The following is a 22,990-nucleotide window of genomic DNA, read 5'->3' as shown; positions in this document are numbered from 1 at the left end:
TGAGGGGCTTGCTTCTCTGTGCCCCTGCACGTGGCCTGGTGCCTGAGGGACCGTGAGCCCTGCGTTCTGGTGCCACAGGTCTCTGAGATCCTGAGCAAGCCCTGCACCCTCCCCAGACCACTTCCTGGTTTTCAGTCAGTCGGATGGGGGGCACGGTTTCCTGTCCTGTTGAGCTCTAGTGAGGGTCAGGGGGGTGAGGAACCTGAGGACTCCTGGTACATGCTTAGCAGGGTGCAGTGGGTCCATAATTAAGGGGAATCTCAGACATGACATGAGAAATTGGAGGTGCTAGTGGGAGGACCTCATTATAAAAAGAGCCACACGGCTAACCTAACTGTCCCATTTTACAGTTAGGGAAACTGAGGCCCAGATGGCTAATTCCTTGGTTGGTTCAGGCACTCACTCTTTCAGGAACACCACCGGCATCCACTCCAAAACAAGGTGGTGAAAAGACTGACAAGGAGCAAGCTGGCTTTGACCAGGGAGCTCACAGTCTGGTGGGGGACAGATGTGCTTTGAAGGGGAAGCATGGAGGAAGGCCCCCCACTCAGAAATTGTTGAGGGGGTCAAAGAAGGTTTGCCGAAGAGCTATGATAAAGGCCCAGAAGGTGAACACAGGTGGAGGGAGGGGCTGTGGAGGCGAAGGCCCAGAGACCCTGATGTTCCAAAGGTGGCCAGCAGCAGGCAGAGCACGGCCTTGTGGGTCACATCCGGAGCTTGGGCTTGTCTCGAGGACAGAGGAGAGCCACAGAGGGGTCCTGAGGAGTCACCAGCTTAGATCTGCATTTGGGTCACACTAGCCACTGTGGCAGGTGGGCTGATTGGTGATGGTGAGCTGGAGGCAGGGGGACCAGTAACATGACCAGTGCAGGGAGGCGAAGAAACTCCTCAACCAGAACCACCTGAGCCGGGCCTCGTGTCGGAGTCCCCTGAGACCCGGACCCTGGGCTCTGGCGAGGCCTCAAGCAGGCCAGCTTCAGCCACGGGCTTGGGGGAGCACTGGGAAGGAGCAGGGAGCCGGGGATGCCCTAAGCAGGGGGTGGCAGTCATCACTGGAAAATGCTCAGGCTTGCCCACAGGCATGGCCCGAGAAAACAAGTCCCGTTGCTCCCACCCCACTGCCCAGTGCAAGACCAAGCAAGAAAAGACCCAGTGCTCTCCTACCCACCATGCTGGAAAATAGCCCTAATTATGCTCTCCTGTCCCAAGAGAAGTGAGGACCCACAGACTAAAGCAAGGCGCCTCACAGCGACACTTGAGTATGCTGTGTGACTTGGGGCAGGCGACTTGGCCTCTCTGAGCCGTCCACACTGTAGGGCCTCTGACTGAGTCTCTGCAGGGCTGGTCCCTGAAATGGGCCAGCAGGGTCAGCCCAGGTTGGAGCCCCCAGCAGCCAGGAATCGAAAGGCAAGACTTGTGTTTAACAGTGAAAACTGTGGATGGACAGTGACCATGGAGGCAGAGCCCAGGGCGGTGAGGTAACGGCAGACACCACAGGCAGCTGGGCCAGACAGAGGTCGCTGTGGTTAAGCCCACAGACTGAGCCACACAAGTTCAAATCCCGGCGTCATCACTTATCCAGGAGTGATCCCGGGCAGGTGGCTTAGCTGCTCTGAGCCTGAGTGGCCTCATCTGCAGAATGGACACAGTAGTAGCCCCTCTCGGGATGGTCACGGGGATTAAATCCACTGCTATGTGGAAGGAGGACATCACAAAGCCTTGCCTATTGCAGGCGAGTTAACCAAAAGCAACTTGTAGTCAACAAGACAATTTGATGGAATTGACCATCTGGATTTTAAAAATTAATAATCCAACCAATATTTATTGGGAACCCACTTTGGGCCAGCATTGAACAAAGCATAAGGATCCTTATCCTCATGGACAAAGAGAAAATGGGCAACATACGTGGGAGGTCAGGGATAAATGTTGTGGAGCAAAACAGTGGGGAGGCCCCTCGGCCAGGGCAGGTGCAGCTCTACATCAGGGGCAGGAAAGGTCTCATGCAGGTGACATTTGTGCAGAGGCCCGAGGGAGGGGGGGAGGATGAGCCTGCTATGCCACAAAGTCACTTTTCCTGCTCTAGGTCACTTTGATGCCACATCAGCTTGGGTGGCTCCGTATGTGTGAGCCTGGGCTCCTCCCCTGCCCAGAGCCCTTATCTCACTGCATCATGGCCCTGCTTGCTGGGAGGTCTCCGGCCTCAGGCAGGGAAAGCCCCTGGCACCGAGCGTGAGACTTTCCTTAGCTGCCTTGGGAGGGTGGACAGGGACCACCCAGGGGGACCCTGGCTGTTGCCGGTTCATTTGTGTTTGGATGATTCCTTTTCCCATTGGAACCAGCCACGATTTTCCAGTTTCCTAGTTCCAGCTCAGCAAAGCTCCCACTTACTTTCCCAGAGATAGACACAAGACCCAAGGGGATAAGTCTCCACTTCCCCCATCTCCCAGTCACAGGCTCACTCTAGAACTGCCACTTGTCCAGACCCCTAAGCACTAGGAATTCCATGGGACCCAGTAACGTATCAGGATCTTCGAATCCAGTGGTCCTTCCCAAGAATGTGTGAATTGTAGAGGACACCTCTGGAACCCTGAAAGCTATAGGCCTTCCCCAGAATGCTGGGGTTTGGGGTTCTTTGGCCCCATGAAATAAGGCCGTAAGTTCTCCAGAAGAGTTAGACTAAGATGGTCTCTGGTACCTCAGAACATTAGAACTGGGGGCAGCGCTCAGAAATCCTGAAACACTGAAGGGATTTGCCAGAATTCCGAATCCCTGAATGATCTCTCTGAAATTTTAAAACGTTATGTAGAAGTTAGAAGGAGTCTCTGGAATCTTTAGCTGGGGTTGGGGATGTTCATCAAGAGCTCGAGGATCATCAGAAGTTTCTAGAATGCTGGCCAATCTAGAGAGCGACCTAGATGTCTAGGGCCCGGTTTGAGTTCTCCAGATCCTTGGGGACCCGACACCTAGTCAGCGCAGGATGGGTTGTAGGACAGCACAAGCATCAGGAAGATCACTCCTGGGGATTCTTGTGTTTAAAAGGCCCCCAGGCCTCATGAGGTGAAGTCAATGTGAGAGTGTGTGAAGACCCTACTGCCAAGAACATCTCTGTCTGCTTTGGCCACACCAGCCTTCACTCACACCAGCCTTTCTCTCACTCAGGGTCTTTCTTCTCTTTATCTAAGGACACATTTGCCCCAAATTCATATTTATTCAATGTTATATACAAGATTTCAACTGCTTTGAAGGATATTTTGTGTACTCTTAGGTGACTTTTTCCATTTCCATCTTCTGGTTGAGCTTCCAAAGGACTCATCTTCCTTTATTTTAAGCAAACACACAGGTGGGGCCGGGTGGGGCAGGTAGAGGTGACTGAGATGACGTCACCCTATGTCCTCGGAGGGACTAATATAGCTCTTTTCTGTGAAGTAGAACTACTCTGTGAAGTAGGTCTGGCTATGAAACAACGAGCAGCAGCTAAAGGAACTTGTAGGTAGGTTGGAGCTGTGGTTGGAGACCAGGACTGGAGCCAGGAGACCTGGGTTTGAAGCATGCTGCAACAGACCTACTCTGTGAGCCAGACAAGCCCCCCCCGGCCATCACTGACATCTACATGGGCTGGCCATCAAGGAAGACCTTTGGAAGTTGGCCTGAGGCGTCTTCCTCAAGAGCCTTCATTCAGCTCAGGGCTCTGATCACACTCTCTCTTATCCATCACACACTAAGTCCACACTTGAAGGCCAGGCCTGCTTGACTGGGCATGGGAGACACTGGCCTAATCTGCTCCCAAGGAGCTTCCAGACAACTGGGGGGAAAGGACAATAAAAGCGACAATTGGTAGCCATGGAATAAATAACAATTAGCAAACTTATGTGGTGCCAAGCACTGTTCCCAGTACTTGCCATGTATTAACTCGCTGATTGCTCATAACTGCTCTGTGAAGTAGGTCCCATTACTATCCTCGTGTTGCAGTTAGGAAACCAAGGCAAGAAGAGGTTCAGGAACGTTTCCAAGGTCATACAGCTAGTGGGTGGCAGAAGTGGGATTAGTCCCGGGGTGGTCTGTCTATTTGTACCCGGGTGGTCTTGATTATGTGTCTTCAGCCACCATGCCAAGTGCCACCCAGTAGGACCACAGAGGAAGGGCAAATAGAGGAGGAGTTTCCATCCAACTCAGGAACCTCTGAGCACGTGGAGCAGCCTCCCTGGAGAAGTTGGTCTCCATCAAAGCCCAGCACAGCCCAGCAAGGCCAGACCATGCCGAGGTCTTTGATGAAGCAGAGGATGGGGCTTCCCAAGGTCTTTTCCCTCCACAGAGGAACCCTCACCAACCCCGAAGATAAAGGGATTCTTTACAAACGACCCAAATGAAGCAGGCTTCTGGGAAGCCTGAGCTGGAGTCAAGAGAATTAGAAATGAACCCTAAGGTCTAACCTTTGTGTCTCCCAGCTCCAGAACCTTGGGCACACCCACTCCCTCTCTCAACCCCACGTTGAGCTGTGCGAGCCTGAGCAAGGTGGTTAAGGTCTCTGAACCTCAGTCTCCTCCTCTGTAAAGTGGGGCTAAGGTTGGCTTACCCTGTGAGAAGTTAATAAGCGCTCATAGGGGATGATGTGAGGATTGAGAGAGTGGATCCATATACACTGTATAGGACAGAGCCTGGCATGCGGTCAGGGCTGAATAAATGCTAGTTGTTATTACTATTTTTATTACTAATGGAAGCTCTCAGCACAAACATACTGCTGTCCCCATACTCACAGGAGGGGAACTGCATGCATATCTGGACTCCGGTGACAGACTCATGAACTCGCTGACGTCAGCTCTGCCGGCTCCTTCCTGCAAGGATTCTTCCAGGGAGAGAAGTGTCCATTCAGGACGCTCGCCCAATGAAAGAGCCAGGAAGGGTTCCTGCTGCCCTTCCCCGGCAGCTGATTGGGAGGCATTCATTTGTCTTCATTGAGGAAAGGCCAGTGGGACTTTCCGAAGAGGCCTGCTTGCCGCGTGGTTTCAGAAAAGAGCTCTATTAGTCCCTCCGAGGACATAGGGTGACGTCATCTCGGTCAGCCAGGAGTCAGGCCGGCCCTGGACGCCCGGCGTTCATGGACAGATAAGAGCAGCCTGAGAGGGCAGGAAATGCCTGTCCCTTTCCTGGAGGCAGGCAGGCCTCCGGGAGTTTATTTCTGTGGGAGCCCTTTCTTCATGGGTGCCCAGGGAACCAGACCCTGGGCCACAAGCTCTGTTCCCGGGGCAGCCAGGCCTCAAGGACACTCAGCTCCAAAGAGCCTCCCTCTTTGCTTCTCCAGGCTCAGCCACCAGCTCTCACAATCAGGAAGCTGAATTGACAGCACCTAAGGGCCCCTCCCCCCAGGGCCCTCCCCCCAGGGCAGCTAGCATTTACTATTTGCTAGGCTCTCTCCAAAGAGCAAGAACATGACAGGTTTCTCATCATTTAATTCTTCTGCGCCACAAGGAGCTCTTTTAAACCCCATTTAACAGAGGAAACGACCCGCATTCAGAAAGGTGGAGTCATTTAGTGAAGATCGAACAGGCAAGAAGGGGTCACGGCCATGACCAGAAACCAGGTCTGTCTGGGTGCAAAGCTCAGAGGCTTAACCGTCACTCTGCTGGACGAAGCCTTGGGAATCCTCCCAGATGCACAGACTAACTCAAAATCGGGGCCACAAAGAAAAGCCACCACAGAGCAAGGGCTCTTTGCTTTTTAAATGGTATCATTCATTGTATCACTCCCTCCCTCGCGGGTAATTATTCAAGGACTTGGCGAGGGTTTCAACCTCCCAGGCTCCCTCAGCTGTCTTCTATTTGGGTGGTCCTTATTGGGGTCTGACCTCACAGTTCTAAATAAGTCAATTAGCATGTATTCACTGAGCACCGACTCAGTGCCCAGCACCGTGCTAGGCCCCAAAGAGGAGAGAAGGGCCAGGTTTCTGTGGGGCAGACATGGAGCATGCCCTTGGCTCATCTGGGGAAGGGAGAGCCCGCGGTGAGAAGCTCAGCGAAGGGAACAGCCACCCTTGCTCCAGGTCTCTGGGAGAACATGGCCCGAGGTCCTGCTATCTATCAGGCCTGGGAGGTGAGCAGAGTGACTCAGGTGTCAGGGAGACAAACCTGGGTTTGAATTGCTACCCTCTGGCTGCCTGCCCTTTGACCCTGGAATACCTGATCTCCCAGCCTCGGTTTCCCCGTCTGCACAATACGACTACTATCACAGTAAAATGATAGAACCTTACTGGGAGGTCTCCACAGCACGTGCTCCTGGAGTGCTCAGCACGTCGCACTATGTAGGACCTTCATCGAGTGATTTTTTCGGGGTACAGCCACCTCGTGGTCTCTAGCGGCTGTTCCCAATTCTGGCTCGCCAGGGAACTCTTTGTAAAGGGGCCCCACGAAGCATCCACCTCTGTAGCCCGGGTGGAGATAGACAAGGTAGATGCTGAATGTTCTGCACTCACCATCTTAAGCAGGTTCGGGGAGGAGCTCTCTGGTGGGGACAGTGGCTCCGGGTCTGTACTGCGCCGGCTGTGAGCAATCCCGCGGTCTTCCTGCAAGTCCTCTGCTGCCCTCTAGTGGACATGGGATGCTCTCGCCTTTCTGCGGCCTGTGTGGAGCTTGCCTGGTACACGCTGTGCTAAGTGCCTGTGATGACGCTGGTCCCTCTGGTGTGTACACTCGGGGAGCACTGTCACAGATGCCCCTCACTGGTTCTTATTTAAGCCTGGTCACGTGAGTTGTTATTACCTGCGTTTGGAGATCTAGATGAGGAAGGGGAGGCCAGGGAGGGAAGCACTGCCCCACAGTCACAAGGCAAGTTACTAGGACTGGGACCCCGACCGCTGAGTGGCCTAGCTCTTTGGGTCAAGGGTGGGGGGTGATAACAAAGCCTCGAGATCATGGGCGGTGAGGACATCTCCTCTCCCGTCACCGGGCATGGAGTCCGGGGTGCTGTTCACCTCCCGCTTTGCCAGGAATGGGCAGAATTTGGCTCCAAGTCCAAGGGCATTTGGGGCAAGGCCGGCAGCTGGTTACCTCCTGGGGAAAAAGGGTCAGCTTCTGTGCCATCCCCTTCCACCATGGGCAGAGGGAGGCCTGAACCTTGACCACAACCTTTGATCTTAGTTTTGCCCAATGTTCTTGATGTCCCTGCTGGTCTACTCACCAGGCCTCCCCCACCCCCCACCCCACCCCAAAAAACAGGTCCCAGTGCCCAGCTCCTCCCCATCTTGCCATTCCCCTCTGTCCCCCAAGCTCCTGGCCTACGGTTTTTTCGTTTGGTTTCTGTATTCCAAGTGCTTTTCTCTCCATCTCCCTCCTCTAAGCCTTGGTAGTTGCTGTTCCCTATGTCTGGAATACCTTCCTCACCACGCACCGCATGCACTTCTGTCTGGCTGACTCCTCTCCCCTGGCCACAGCTTCCCCCATCACTGCAGTCGCCAATCCAGTCTTATCACTTTCTCCTCCCTCCTTCCCATCCCAGCCTGACCAGGAGTCCTGTCCTGTTCTCCGTCCTGTCCTCAAGCACCCAGTGTGCATTTGGTGAATGAATGACCGGACGAATGAATAAAGGGGGACTCAGGGTGTTGAACATTAGTCTAATCTGTGCCCCCGCTCGGCCACAAGCTGGATGACCTTGAACAAGTTCCATTCCCTCCCAGAACCCGTGTTTTCTTTTTTTTTATTAATATTTTTTATTGATTTTTTACAGAGAGGGAGGGAGAGGGATAGAGAGTTAGAAACATCGATGAGAGAGAAACATCGATCAGCTGCCTCCTGCACACCTCCCACTGGGGGATGTGCCCGCAACCAAGGTACATGCCCCTGACCGGAATTGAACCCGGGACCTTCCAGTCCGCAGGCCAACGCTCCATCCACTGAGCCAAACCGGGTAGGGCATAGAACCCGAGTTTTCATCTGATAATGAGGCCTCTCTTCCCCACAGCTCAGGACACCTCTGAGGCTCCGAAGCCTCCTACACGGGCCCTTCCCCTTGACATGGTTCCAGATCTGGCCAGGTATCTTGGATCCCTGCGTCCCCTAGGAGGACAGGAACCCAGAGCCTCCATCGCCCCACCCTGATGGCCAGAGAGGAGAGAGGGGTCAGCACTCCTGACCACTACCAGCCGTGCATCTCTGAGTCCCAGGGTTAATTTTTTTAAAAGCAGCCCAAAGTCCAGTGGGCCTTGGCAGTTTGCTCCCTCTGTGCTGGTTAATCATCTCGAGAGAGCAAACAGCCCCGGAGGCAGGAGAAGTGACATCCTGGCTGGGCCTCTGGCCTCTCCCCTCCCCCAGGAGAGGCTGCGTGGCCGGATGAGCAGCCCTGTCCAAAGGGGCCCAGGTTCTTCACCCGTGTGCCTCGGGCTTCCCATGAGCCAGGGGGCCTGATAGTCCCATGCAGATCTGCTGTGAAGGTCAGAAGCCATTGTGGCACACTGAAGGCAGCCTTAATAGGGCATTCTATTTCCATTGTGGTTTTTCCCCAATATTGATTCTTTTTTTATAAATGTATTTTTATTGATTTCAGAGAAGAAGGGAGAGGGAGAGGGAGAGGGAGAGAGAGAGAGAGAGAGAGAGAGAGAAACATCAATGATGAGAGAGAATCATTGATTAGCTGCCTCCTGCGTGCCCCCTCCTGGAGATCGAGCCCGCAACCTGGACATGTGCCCTGATTGGGAATCGAACCCAGGATCTCTTGTCCATGGGATGATGCTCAATCCACTGAGCCACCACAGCCAGGCTCTATTTCAATTATTAATGACTCCTTGTTATATGCCATTCTTACACTAGGCCTGGTTTCTCCAAAGACAGGCACGCCTGGGTCTAGCACACAGGTAGGACAGTGGACTGTCACACACATGGCCTCAACCTCTTGGCAGACAGAATGGGGACTGAGGAAAGCGGGCTTCAGAGCGGGAAAGTCACTCCAAAGTCACACAGAACCGGGAGCCAGGGCTTCCCGCTCCCACTTCTCCGCACCCCAGGCTGCACAGAAGGCAGTCTGGCTCCTGAGCCCAGGCTCTCAACCACACCAAATGCTACCTCCTCCAGCAACGCCACTAACCAGGCGTGAGACCCTGGGCAAGTCATTTACCTCTCGGAGACTCACATTTCCTGTCTGTAAGGGGGACCTGCACCTAGTGTATGGGGTTGTGGGGATTGAGTTCGGTTCCTGGTCAGTGTCAAGTGCTGGAACATTGCAGGTGCTCAGTGAATGGAAGCTATCATCATCATCATTATCATCATCATCATCGTCATCATTGTTTCTACTATAACTTGCTGGGGCTATGGGAAAGCAGTGGTGAGAGAAGGAACCCTGGGGACAGGAGGTCATAGACTTCCCTATGGTCTCTGATAAGTCACTTCCTCTCCCTGAGCCTCAGTTTTCTCATGTGAGAAATGGGCTCAATCAGGCTCATCCTCCTGACTCACAGGTGGTCCAGGTGGAATGACCAGCAGGGAGTTCAGGGCTACCTGGGTCCTTCACCCTCACATGCCCATGACAAGTGGGGTGCTTCTGGGGGAGCCTTTCTGGGGCTGAACCCAGCCTGGGCTGCAGCTGGCCTGTTGTGTTTGGTCAACGCCTCCTCTGAAACATACCTCCTGGCCCCAGCCAGGGCACCACAGGGATCGACCAGCCCTGGCCTTGGGGCCCTGATTGGTCCTGGCTGAGCAGGGCAAACACCAAAGTCACCTATAAACCAAAGGTCCCTTCCCCAACCTCAGTTTGCAGCCACCTGGGTCAGGGAGCTCCTCTGTCCCCACTGAGCCTGTGAGTGACCCCCTTGGTAGAGGAGCCAGAGCCATGTGGAGTCTCGGGGCCCTGTTTCTGCTGCTCACCGCCTGCCTGGCGGTGAGTGCCAACCCTGTGCCCACACCGCCCGACAACATCCAAGTGCAAGAGAACTTCGACGTGTCTAGGGTAAGGCTGGCCTCCGGGGTGATGGGGTGACGGCGGTGAGCTGGGGTCTCACTCTCCCCATCTGGAACTCAGGGGTGGGTCTCTAAAGGCTTTTCCTGCACAGACTGTCTGGGGTTTGTTGAAGCGACAACTCTATGCACCTGCCATTCTATGGGACTCATCTGACATCCCAAGTCCAATGCCCTCACCTTCGAACCCGTCCAGAGAAGGTTTTATGGGGACTGCTACCCCTGCAGCCCCCCACAATGCCCAGCCCTCACCCTTTAATCACTCACTGCACCCCACAGCACCCGTTAGCCTGTCCCGGGTCCCCTGCCCTCACAGGCCTGGGGTGGCCCAAGGCGGGCATGTGGGGTTATGGGAAAAGAGAAGCAGGACAGAGATCGGGGCTGATGGGCATAAGAGGCCTGGACAGGGTGCTGTGTGCGGGGAGTCCTGGGACTTCCTTCCTGGCCCCGCTCTGTCCCAGTCACTGGGTGACCCGGAACAGGATCTTGTCTACCCAGGTCTCACATGGGTACAAGGGGCTCTCATACTGTCCTACCTGTGCGTCCTGTGGATTTTACTCACTTTCAGGGACTAGGAAGGGTCATGGGTGGAGGGGTCTGGGATGGCGAAGGGTCGCAGGCTCGGCGCCCTCTGCAGGGATGGAGGGTTCTCTAACTCCCTGACACACAGTCAGGAGAAGGAGATGTCAGGCTTGTCCCACATCAGCTCAAGGACAGGCGATACTTTCCAACATGCAGTGCTCAGAAGTGGTGAGTGCAGGGTCTCCTGACCCGCCCGTGGAGAGCAGTGGTTGATGATGACCTCAGGGCACGAGGCTGTGGACCCCATCCCAGTGAGCACAGCCCTCAGCTATCAGCAGAGTAAGGCCTTCTGCGGGCGGGGGGTGGGGGTGGGGAGAACCGCCTGAACCTCCCCACTCCAAGCTTGCCGCGGTGCCTGAAGTTCCACCATTCGGGCTCCGTCCGCCCTTGAAGCTGTGTGGCCTCCAATTAGCGATAAGATGTTGTCACATAAAAATTGAGTCATTCAGAGGAGGGAGGGGAGCAGACACCTGCCAAGTCTTCCTCAAGGTCAGAGGCAAATCCCAACCCCGAGCACTGTGGCTGCCTCCTAGTTCTACGGGAAATGGTTCCACGTGGCCATGGGCTCCACCTGCCCCCGGCTGGTGAGGTTCAAGGACAGGCTGACCGTGAGCACGCTGCTGCTGAGAGAGGGAGCGACCGAGAGGCAGATCAGCACGACCATTACTCGTTGGCGGTGAGCTCGGGGATGGGGTGGGAGGGGAGGGGGACGAGGGCCCACCCCACCCTGGCTTCGCTCGCCACCACACCCTGGGAAGTGGCAGACCTCTCCTTCCAGCCAGGCCCTGGCCTCTGAGCTGCGGATCTCTCTGCTTTGCTCCACCAACAGGGTGTCCTTTCTAACCGTCCCCTCTGCACCTCGCGGGCGGTGCCCCCAACGTTATGCCAGCTCTTCAATCTGCTCTCGCTCTTTGGCATCCCTTAGCTCAGTAAGGGCACTTCCACCCACCAGGGTCCCAACCTGGAACTGGGCGGGAGAGGGCTGGCCTGGATCCTTCTCCCTGCTGTCAGTCAGCCCATCATCAAGCCCCGTCCATTCTCTTCTGGATTCTCTCCAATCTGTTCACTTCTCCCCTCTTCCCTGTCACTAGCCACCCCTTTTCTTTCCTCCTTGTCTACAACAACCTCTCTGCTTTTCTTCCCACCTCTAATCTCGAACCTTCCATTCAATTCATTCTTCACCCAGCAACCAGAAAGACCTTTCAAAACATTCAAATCTGCTGAAACATTTCCATCGCTCCCTACTGCCCTTGGGAATAAACTTCAACCCTTTTGACATGGCCTTCCAGGCCCCCCTGCCCCCAGCACTCACCATCCCCTGCCCCACTCTCTACCATGAACTCTGTGACCTACCCAAGTGGACCTTCTTTCAGTTCCTGGAATCCTTCATCCTCTCCTACCTCACTACCTTTGCACCATATATTCCTTCTACTGGGAAAATCTCTCTCCACCTCCCTGGGCTAATTCCTATGGATCCTTCAGGACTCAGGCTCTATGTCACTTCCTCCAGGAAGCCCTCCCTGACCACTGCAGGTTCAGGTTACATGCCTTCCTTTGTGCTCTTGGAGCACCTCATGCTTCTTGAACGTGGTGCACTTGACTGCATCGGCCTCTGGCCTGCCCCCTGTCCCACTCAATTGTAAGCTTCACATGGGGACAGGGCCTGTCTTGCCCTCTGTATCCCCAGCATGTAGCACAGCGCCTGGCACACCAATGCTGCTCGATAAGTAATGCTCGTAACAATAACAGCTAAGATGTGTGTAGTGTTTACGCTAAGTTCTTTACATTCAAAACCTCATTTGATTCTCTCAGCCACAATGTGAGGTAGACACTATCATTACCCCCGTTTCACACGTAAGGGAACTGGGGCAAGAGAGACACAGAGTAATCAACGAAGGCATTACTTCACCCCTCGAACTTCCCAGTGAATCGACATAATGTGCAGATTTGGTTAAGGAAACTGATTTTTAGTACTCGCTTTGCTAAGCAATGGCATGGATTAGTCCCTTTTTCTCTGTCCCTCGAGCCCCTCATATGTGAAATGGATGAGATGTCCCCCAAGGCTGATGTGAGGCTTAAACAAGATAATTGAAAATGTTACTTTCCAATTAAAGAGAGAGAGAGAGAGAGAGAGAGAGAGAGAGAGAGAGAGACATTTGGGAAGAACAGGAAGGAGAAGGGGTGTAGGACCATGGCCTCTACCCGCATTTACCTCGCCTGTGGTCTGTTCACTTCCAGGAGAGGCGTCTGTGAGGAGCACTCTGGGACTTACGAGAAAACAGACACCGAGGGAAAGTTCCTCTATCACAAATCCAGTAGGTGGAGTCGGAGGAGACACCACAGCTCTCTCCTTCGCCGGACAATACCTTGATGTCTTCAGCTCTTTCCTTGTCTCCCCCTCTAACCTTCCTCCTATTTTCCCGAGATGTCATCTAGCCTTCTTCCAAATGCTTCCTCCTCCTCCTCCTCCTCCCCTCCTCCTCCTCCTTCTCCTCCTCCTTCTCTCCCTTTCCATCCTTCCCTCCCTCCTTCTGTCTCTCTATCACTCCCTCACACATGCACACCCAGAATTAGAGTGATGGTGTGAATGTGAGGATAATATCAAAATTTCATCAGTCTTCATGTTAGGCATCAGCTGATAAAGGTTTGCCAAGCATCTACCATGTACAGAGTGCATGGTGCCATGTGATAGAGGGACTTGGACATGAGTTTATTCATTTATCCAGCAAATGTTTATTGAATATGCTCTGTGTGTTAACTAATTGTGCTCGGGGTTGAATATAGGAATATTTGGGTGGATGGATGATTGTAGTGAGAGAATAAACAAATGTTTGGTAAATGAATAAACATATGTATGAATAGCAGATAAGTGAATTAATCATCATCTAACAGATAAATTGATAATTTCAGGGATGGAGGAAAGAAGAAAGAAAGAAAGGAGAGAAGGAAGGAAGGAGGGATGAAGGAAAATGGATCCATTTATGGATTGATACATGGAGAAGAGGGATGGATGAAGTGGTGGTAGATGAATTAATGATAACTATACGGAGGAGATGGATGAATAAACAAGAATATGGAAGGGATGGGTAGATAGGATGGCTGAACAGATGATGTGTGGGTGAGCAGGTGAAGGATCGCGGACCAGAGGAGGCTCCTGACCACTGAGCCCTTGGTCTTCCTGCATCTCCCATGCAGGATGGAACATCAGCATTGAGTCCTATGTGGTCCACACCAACTACGATGAGTATGCCATTATTCTGACCAAGAAATCCAGCCGCCACCATGGACCCACAATTACTGCCAAGCTCTACGGTAAAGGCCTGGAACCAGCTAAGCTCATTGGAGCTGGGGGTGGGAGGGGACCCGTGGTTTAGGGACAGTGGCGTGGGGAGGAACGGGGAGTTTTGCTTTTCCCTTCAGATAAAACTTCCGTTACAGGACATGTGAGAGCATTTGCTTTGCCTGGAGGAGGTAGAACTCAGTCTCCCGTTTCAGGCAGTATCCTCTTCTTTTGATCGCTAAAATTCCAGACCGGAGAATTCCAGAGCCTCCGGGCCCTTGAGGAACCCGAGGAAGGGCCCTGTGTGGGAGTGGGGAGACCCGAGCAGGGGGTTGGGAGGGACCCTTCTTCCTTTTCTGGAGCTGACCTTTCCATCCTGTGCTGAAGAGGTCAAATTGGACCAATAGTTTTCAACGTTCCCCTAACCCTCGCAGGTCCTGCCAGCCCAGGCCCTGCGGTTCTAGGAGCCTTCTCTGCTTCCCACTTACAGGGCGGGGGCCACAGCTCCGGGAGAGCCTGCTGCAGGAGTTCAGGGAGGTCGCCCTGGGTGTGGGCATCCCTGAGGACGCTATCTTCACCATGGCCGACAGAGGTAAGTGGCACCCCGACCCCACCCACATTTCTGTCTCCTCCTCATCCTTCACGGCCCCTAGAGAACGTCTTCCTAGCCCCGGGGTCTGCCTTGTAACCCTCTGAGGTAAGCAGAGCGGCAGTCCTCTTCCCTCGATACAGAGAAGGCAGCTGGGGCCCCTGGATTTGCTCCAAGTCCAAATTCACGCAGAGCCTGGACTAGAACCAGTTCAATGCTCGCTCTACTGCTACGTGTCTAAGTGAGGCGATAGCCAGACTCCACAGGTACCTCTTAGAGGTAATAAATAGAGTGTTAGGATTGAGGCATGGCCTCCAGAGTTAGAGCACCTAGGTTCCAACTGAGCTGTGTGGCTGGCGTCTGGCTGGTCAGTCTTCCAGAGCCTCAATTTCCTCATCTGTAAAATGGGGATAACAATGTCTCCCATATAAGTTACTGTGAGGAGTCAGTGAGATAAAGCCGTTAAACACAATAGCACTGTGCCCGGCGTCTAGTAAGCGCTCAACAAATGTTAGCCATTGCTGCCCTGTGATGGTGCAGAGGACATGCTGGTGGTGGGGTGGAGATGACGCCGATGGTGAAGATGGTGCGGCCACCAGCCTGTAGCTTTTCTCATGAATGACCTTCAGTAAGCCACGTGGGCGGAGCCATTCATGAGTGGGCTATTGCAGGAGACAGTTCATGAGAGTAGCGAAGCCCTCCTGTTTAGGATGCTCCCCAAGTGTGGTCCTCTTATTCACCTCCGTCTCCTGCCCTCTGACCTAGGAGAGTGTGTCCCTGGGGAGCAGGAACCAGATCTCACTTCATCCACAGTGAGTACTCTTTCCCCTACTCCACCCCCCAACCCCCGCTTGACTTTTGCTGCCCTTGCTTAGGTCCCGCTGTAGTGGTGGCGGTGGGAGTGGTGGGGGGCCATTGAGAGGGGTTGGGGCAGGCAGCGAGGGGCAGGGGGTTGGAGGTCAGTCCCACCTGGGCTCAATCTTGGTTCTGCCATTTAGGCTTCTTGCGGCACCACCCGGACCTCACTTTTCTCACGTATGGAATGGAGTAGTTAGTTGCCTTCCAGGAGCTAGAATTCAATGACAGGTTACAGAAGGACTTAGCATGGTGCCTAAAACCAGTGAAGTATTTCATCATGAAATAACAATACTCAATAAATGAAAATAAAATTACTTTACCTTAAAAAACAAACAAATAAACCCGAGAGCAAGCAGCTTCTCAAACCACCGGGCAGAACGTCTAGGCTGCCTTTTGATTTGGGGCTTCCTTACGCCTCTGTTCTATTTTCCTGCTTTTTGCCATATTGACTGAGCTTTATCCATTCTTTTTTCTCTCTGATTATTTGAAAACTATGTAGCCTAACTTATCCTGCCGATGTGTGTATAAATCTATATATGTGTGTAAAAATATATATAATGTTTACTTAGAAATATATTCTTGAAAATTGAAAAACTACAAGAGCAAAAAAAGGGACAATGTCCTTATTCCCGCATAGAATTAACAGTTAACGTATTGTTTGCTTCTACACTTTAAAGAAAAATTACCATTGATTTTTATAAAAACTGACTTATATAAAGAATTAAAACAATGCAGAAAAGTTGGAGGCCAAATGGCAGGAAGATTGGGTAGACAGAGGCACGGGTTTAGATATACTCTTACTAAGTGGGATTATATTACAGATGCTACTTCTGATTTTAAAAGCTTCCATTGTCGTTTTATATGAATTTTTTAAAAAATGAAGTGGACTTCTTGAACGCCAAGTAGACATTTCTTTACCACAAGAGAGTTCTTTCTCAAAGAAGGCTCCAAGCCACGTCAAGGCTGTGAGAAAACACTCTTAGAGGATGTTTGTTGTCTCTATGATTGGAAGGACAAATGTTCCATCCCCTGTCCCCTTTTTCTTTACGTTGTCCAGATCATTGCTGTCGCCATAATCCCCAGTCGTTTGGGGGCTGGTGTTATTATTAATTTTTTTTATTAATTAGTTGTTATTATGATGCCGCTTTTCTCTTGGCTTAGTTCCACATGTACAGACTTGTCTACCCAGTGAGATGGAGATGGTGTCTTCTCACACATCTTTGTAATCTCCCCCCAGTGCCAGGATCAGAGCTGAACAATTGTAGATACTGAACAAGGCCACTTGGATTGATTTCATTTTCCTAATTAATGACTTTCTACATTTTCCAAATTTCCCTAGTTAATGACCCCATCAAATACAGAATCCGAGCCTTCCAGACCTTTTCCCGCTACTGGAGGATCCTGATTATTGATTTCCAGTAAATGTGGCATTTACCCTTGGATTCTTCATTGCCTTTAGGAATAAAACTTGCCTATGCCCACGATTCAATTCAGGAATTCATTACTGCTTTGTTGTTCCTTTAAGGCAGGGGTCCTCAAACTACGGCCCGCAGGCCACATGCTAATACAAATATTGTATTTGTTCCCGTTTTGTTTTTTTACTTCAAAATAAGATATGTGCAGTGTGCATAGGAATTTGTTCATAGTTTTTTTTTTTAAACTATAGTCCGGCCCTCCAACGGTCTGAGGGGCAGTGAACTGGCCCCCTGTTTAAAAAGTTTGAGGACCCCTGCTTTAAGGGATTAACATCAAGCATGAACTGACATTCTGTCCTGGGTATTGTGCAATGCTGGTTGACGCGCACTGGTCTAATGTAACAAGTAGCTCTAACATGTGCTTTCTACTCACAGTTTCCCAGCGCTGTTGGCACTGGCACCTTCAGCGGCCCCTACGAGCCTGCAGGAGGACAAGTAAGGCTTTTAACTCGTTTTGCTTCCGTTTACATCCCCCCTCTAGCAAATGCTACCCCGAAAGGACGAGGGCAAGGCTTCATCTCCTTGGGGTGTGTGGCGACTGTGGATTCTTGAGATTCCCCAATTTCAAGGAAAGTAGTGATTGTGTTTCAACTTCCACTCAGACAATTTCACCTCGGGATTTCGATGGCACCAGACCATTGTTTTCAAAAGTATGATATGTAGAATGTTGTGACAAGCTTCCTAAAAATCTGGGTTACAGCTATCGGACATGAACATGCCATCTTCTTCTGGCAAAGTTGTTATATTTTTTAAATGACAAATTTCATTTCTATTGTTTCAACAGTCAAATATTATTGAATGTCCAATTTTTAGGAAAATGATGCGGATGAACTTTGTAAATTGTTCTTTCATAGAGAACTTCTTCCCAATTAGCAGCACTTGGGGGATAAATATATGTACTAGTATTTAGATAGTCTCTCTGATCTTTGCGAGGGTTTAGAGACTTTAATGTTACTCAAAGGCGAGTCTTTCTGTGCGTCAAACTCTACATCAACAAATATAAAGCTGCTTTAAAATAAGATGAAACTTTTTACAGGAAAGCTTTGATGCATAAAATTACAGCATTAAAAATGTAATTTTAATTTTACATTAAGATGAGTTTACTTTAACGTGTATTACATTTCTTTCATGCTCTCTCTCTAACCCTAGTGTCTAAGTGGTGTGGGGGCTGGTTCAGTGTCTCTTGTTGAGCCTCTATTCCTAGTACTTATTATATTTCTTAAACAATAAATGATGAGGACTAGAAAAATGCTATGTATTACAGCCAACATACAACTTAAACATGCATTGTGTTTTGTTTTGTCTTTATTCAATTTATTGGGGTGACTGGTCAACATGAACATACAGGTTTCAGGTGAGGGGTTCTACGTTACAAGATCTGTATATTGCACCGTGTGCCCGCCACCCAAAGCCAAACCTTCTCCTGTCACCATATATTAGGACCCCCTGCTCCCGCCCAGCCCCTTCCCTCTGGTCATCACCACACTGCTGTTTGTGTTCACGAGTTTCAGGTTTTTGTCCCACATATGAGTGGAATCAGGTGGCTCTTAACTTTTCTGACTTATTTCATCTAGCGTAACGTTCTCAAGGTCCATCCACGTTGCTGCAAATGGCGCTACTTGTTCCTTTCTTACGGCTGAGTGGTATTCCATTGTGTATATGCACCACATCTTCTCTATCCAGTGCCTTCAAGCTGCTCACATGGGAACACTACCCTTCCTTGGTTTCCAGCTTGTGGGGTAGATTCCTTTTCCATAATTATATCCTTTTGGCACTTCCACTGGAGGTTGGATGTGAGGTATTGTTACGCCTCGAGGTTCTAATTTTTCATTTCAATCCAGAAATCTGTCCCATGATGCCCATTCTGGAATTGGGGTTGAAGTGTTCTGGAAAACAGGTCATTAGCCAGTCTGGTATCTGTGCTTCTGTCTACAGCCTGATTCCCAATGCAAATGGTGTATGTATTCTAGGGGTACAGGTGAGCAATATGGCAAGGTCCCTGCAACAGCTTCCTTTCTTTGTCTCCCCAGAGAGCCCGGCGGGCTGTGCTGCCCCAGGAGCAGGAAGGATCGGGGGCTGGGCAACCGGTAACTGGTCTAATGAAGAAAGAAGGTAATGATCGGGCACCTTTTCACCCTCTTCTGTCAGACTCCAGAAAGGAAGGACCATGGCTGACTCACAGTGGCTGCCTTCATGACTATAAAATCTCTTTTTTTCCTACTAGAGTCCAGGGTTAGGCCTAGGAAAGGCAAATCAAGTCCTCTGCCCTGTGCAGGGGGTGTGAGGGGAGCGAGGAGACGAAGCATGGTCTCAGCTCCATGGTAAGAAGCCAGTTCTCAGCCTGTCTCACGGTGTGGCCTCCCAGCCGTGGTTTCCTCGTCTGTACCACAGCATAACCACCTGCCGAGCTGCCACCAGGCTGGGAGCAAGGTGGGGAAGGAGGGAAGGAGGCTTCGTGTAGTTGACAGTACTTACCAACAACTCACTCTGCAAACACGGAACCTGCTCCAACCCAGACTGTGTGCTGGGCACGGGAGTCACAGAGACACAGCGCCCATGTCTTTTTGGAACTTCTGGTCAAGTGGGGGAGGCAGCCAGGGAAGAAGGTGATGGACCCAAAAGGGAGGGTCAGCTAAGAGGCTGGAGTAGCTCAGAGGAAGCAGGGGTGAGGAGATCTAGGACTTCGTGGAGGAAGGGGAATGCATGCTGTGTACAGGTATCCAGGTAGGGTTTTGCTCCATAAGGGCATGGGAGCGGGGCTCAGTGAAGAGGTCAGGCTGTCTGGCCTGGGTGCTGATGAGTGTGTTATCAACTGCTACTATTACACAGGCTTTGGGTAGACAGGGCCAACATGGGATGGTGGATCTGTGGGTCGCTGGTAACTCCCCGTGTTCTGGAGTGAAATGAGCATTGCTATTGGAGTCCAACAGACATGATTTTGAACCTCAGCTCTGTGTGACCCTTGGGCAAGTCACTTTACCTCTCAGCGTCGGTGCCGTCAATAAAATTAGTTGGTAATCCTTCCTCGTGGTGCAGAGGGGAAGACTAATTGAGAGGATGCCTGGGAAGTGTCCAGCCTGCTGGCAGCTACACAGGCACTCAGTAGGTGCTGCTGTTCCGCCCCTCCCCAGATGCCTGCCAACTGGGCTACGCAGAAGGTCCTTGCCTGGGGATGGTCAGGAGGTATTTCTATAACGGCTCCTCCATGGCCTGTGAGCCTTTCCAATATGGCGGATGCCTAGGCAACGGCAACAACTTTGTCTCGGAGAAGGAGTGTCTGCAGACCTGCAGAAGCGTGGGTGAGTCCGGGCCCTTTGCCACTGTGCACGCTGCAGCTGGCAGCGCCGTCCTCCCGACGGACCGCCTGCCAACTGAACCGGTGGCTAAGAGAGGATGTTCCCGGGGTGGAAATCCAGGGCGAGTTTCCGGAAGTCGTAGGAAGTGCCATTTGCATATGGGTGACTGTAGGCAAGTGATTTCTTCTCATAGGCGCCAGGTCCCCAGTCTAGAAGGGGCGAGGTGGTCTCGGTGAGCAAGGTCCCCTGGTTCAGGTCCTGTGCCTCGGGTGAGCCAAGCGGAAGGATTACTAATGCGGTGCCTCCCTCCCCTCCACAGCGGCCTGCAACCTCCCCATCGTCACAGGGCCCTGCCGAGCCTTCATGGAGCTCTGGGCATTCGATGCCGTCCAGGGGAAGTGCATCCAATTTCAATATGGGGGCTGCCAAGGCAACGGCAACAAGTTCTACTCCGAGAAGGAGTGCAAGGAGTACTGCGGCGTCCCTGGCGACGGTAGGAGGCCCTGTGGGGTGCCGGGCTGGGCCAAGGGGCTGTTGGGGTCCAGGTGGGAGAGCCCTGTAGGTGGGGCCTGGAGAGCTGAGCTCTGGACTCTGTACCAGGTGACCAGCCCATCCACTCCCGGGGCCTCAGCTTCCCGTCTTTCATGTGGGGCCAAGCCCCAGACCTCAGCCCAGCTGGGATGCAGTACCTGGGGTACCAGGTAGAGGCAGAGGGTGTGCAGGGCAGTCTGAGGAGCCTGGCAGAACTGGGCTGATCCTGGTGCTGCCACATTCGGGCCGGCCCCACTGGCCAGGTGCCAGTTTTAGCCTCAGTTTTCTCTTGTAAAATGGGACAAAGCACTGATTTATTTCCCGACTTCCCAGTGCCCGGCACGGGTAGTGCTCAGCGAACGGCACCTGTTACTGATAGTGATGGTGATGCTATCAGGAGGACAGGGCAGGTCCACCTGGCTTTACTGCGCTTCGCAGATATTACCACTCACTTTACTGTGGTAGTCGCTTTGCTACGCTGGTCTGGAACCCAACCCCAACCCGCAATATCTCCGAGGTACGCCCGTGATAGCACTGCAGGAACAGCAGCCTCGTGAGGTTACTGTGCCTTATCTCCCCACCGGGAAACGGCACCTAAAGTCAGTCAGAAGGGGCTGAAAACCAGACCATCCTGTGGCATGCACTGTGGGGACATCTAGCCATTCAGCAAGCGGGAGTTTCTGGCCTCAGGCCCCGGCTCGGCCCGAGCTGCCTCTCCCCCTCCATGACACCCCCTCCCAACTTCCCCTGCCCTGGACCCACAGGCGGGCCCCACACCTACTCCCTGAGCCTCTGTGTCCACAGGAGACGAGGAGCTGCTGCGCTTCAACAACTGACCGGTCCAAGGCCAGCGGTCCAAGGCCAGAGGACGGCGGGGAGGCTGCGGGCCAGTGTCTGCCCCAGGGCCCCACATCGGGCAGGCCGGGCCGAGGGACCCGGGTTCAAATAAAAGCCAAATCATGGGCTCCTGAAGTTCCATGTCCTGACTGTTCATTGTCATCCTCGTGGAAGGAGATGGGGGCGGGAGGGGGGGACAAAGCTGGGCGGGCAGGAGCAGCCCAGCCGGCCCAGGAGTGGGAAACGTGACAGAACCCCCTTCCCTGCCTGAAACTGGCTGTGCAAGTCATGACACATAGAGCACAGTGCCCTTTGCTCGACAACAGTATAAAACAGGATTTTGCTTTCATAAAAGCTAGAGGAGGGGAACGCTCTGGGTACTTGTTTCTGCAGGAGGTTTGACAGGTCACCAGCGACCCAGGGTCAGAATAAGGTGCCCTATGTGCCCCGGGGGGGGGGGGGGGGGGGCGGGTCAGTGCCTGAAATCATTCCCGTTCTTCACCACATGGAACCCCCTCCAACGTTTTACTTTGGCCACAGCCACGGCCCCAGCACCAGCTGCCGGGAGCTGAAAAGCCTTGGGCTGTTTCCCCACCAGGCCCTCGAGTTCCCATCTCCTGGGAGCCCTTCCCCAGCCCTTTGCCCCAGGAGAATGTTCACTGACCTTCACGTTCTGTCCATGACGACCAGCAGGGCCCTGGGCCAGGACCCGCAGCCCTCGGTCCGGCTGGCTTCTCCTCCCTTCATAGGCCATCCAAGTGACTCAGGCACCAACCTGGCCCAAGAGCACGACTCTAGGAGCCTCCGATTGACACACTGAACATACAAACGTCCGGGTTATGAATCTCTCTTGCGAGCTCCCTCCACCCAGAGCCCGGAGGGACACGGCTGCTGCTGAGGGAGGGGAGCCCAGCTTCCTGTCCTGGAGTGGAAGCTGCCGGGGCCGCAGAAGCCCAGGCAGGGCGGCTTCTCCCTGGGGTGAGCCTGCTAAGGGCCACGGCTACTTTGGTCAAGGCTGCTTCTCATGCCATTAGCCCATGTGCTTAAGAGACCCATCAAGAAGGGAGTTCCACATCCCTTGTTGAGGGGATGAACCCAGAGCAAGGATTTAGGTGCAGAAATCTTTGCAACCCTCTTGGTCAGACCACACAGAGTCCTCCTCCCACTGTCTCCTCCAAAGACTAGCGCTTGGGAGAGGGCTGTCCTGAGGGACACATCTGTGGTCACGGCCAGGGCCCTCTGGGCACAAGTGGGTGGAGTCTAGGCAGTGGGTTCAGGGGGAAGTGACAAATGTCATCACACCGTGTCCACACCATGCTCCCCCCACACATGCCTCGCACAGCAGAGCCACCTGTGGCGCCTGAAGGTGCCACTCTGAAGAGTGACCTGAAGAACAAATGTTTAAACCAGAGGGTGCCGCCACAGGTGCACAGGCAGGCCAGCTGGTGGATGGGGTGTGTGGCTTGGAAGGTACTTTTTACAGCTCTGAAGGCGCCATTTAAAACCTGAGCGTCCATATACACACCTGGGCTTCTCAATTCTCTAGGAAAGGAAGTCCCGGCAGCCCGGGGCCCGCACCCTGCTCGCCGAGGGGCGGGAGCTGACCT

The 22,990-nt window shown here is 52.8% G+C and overlaps 1 protein-coding gene across 1 annotated transcript; it reads left to right on the top strand.

The window, feature by feature from the left end:
* The first annotated feature begins 9,734 nt into the window (after window positions 1–9,734).
* Window positions 9,735–21,524, top strand: AMBP (alpha-1-microglobulin/bikunin precursor). Its single transcript, XM_070430756.1, has 11 exons — window positions 9,735–9,927; window positions 11,051–11,193; window positions 12,756–12,832; window positions 13,713–13,829; window positions 14,288–14,389; window positions 15,152–15,198; window positions 17,095–17,154; window positions 18,750–18,831; window positions 19,851–20,018; window positions 20,335–20,508; window positions 21,351–21,524. Exons 1-11 carry the CDS (start codon window positions 9,811–9,813, stop codon window positions 21,380–21,382), a joined length of 1,119 nt encoding a protein of 372 aa, XP_070286857.1. The 5' UTR covers window positions 9,735–9,810; the 3' UTR covers window positions 21,383–21,524.
* The last annotated feature ends 1,466 nt before the right edge of the window (window positions 21,525–22,990 follow it).

This window comes from Myotis yumanensis, unplaced genomic scaffold (assembly GCF_028538775.1).
Source record: "Myotis yumanensis isolate MYYU_CA2020_CCGP unplaced genomic scaffold, mMyoYum1.0.hap1 SCAF_12, whole genome shotgun sequence".
NCBI classification, from domain to species: Eukaryota; Metazoa; Chordata; class Mammalia; order Chiroptera; family Vespertilionidae; genus Myotis; species Myotis yumanensis.
This window is presented reverse-complemented; position numbering and strand designations above follow the sequence as displayed.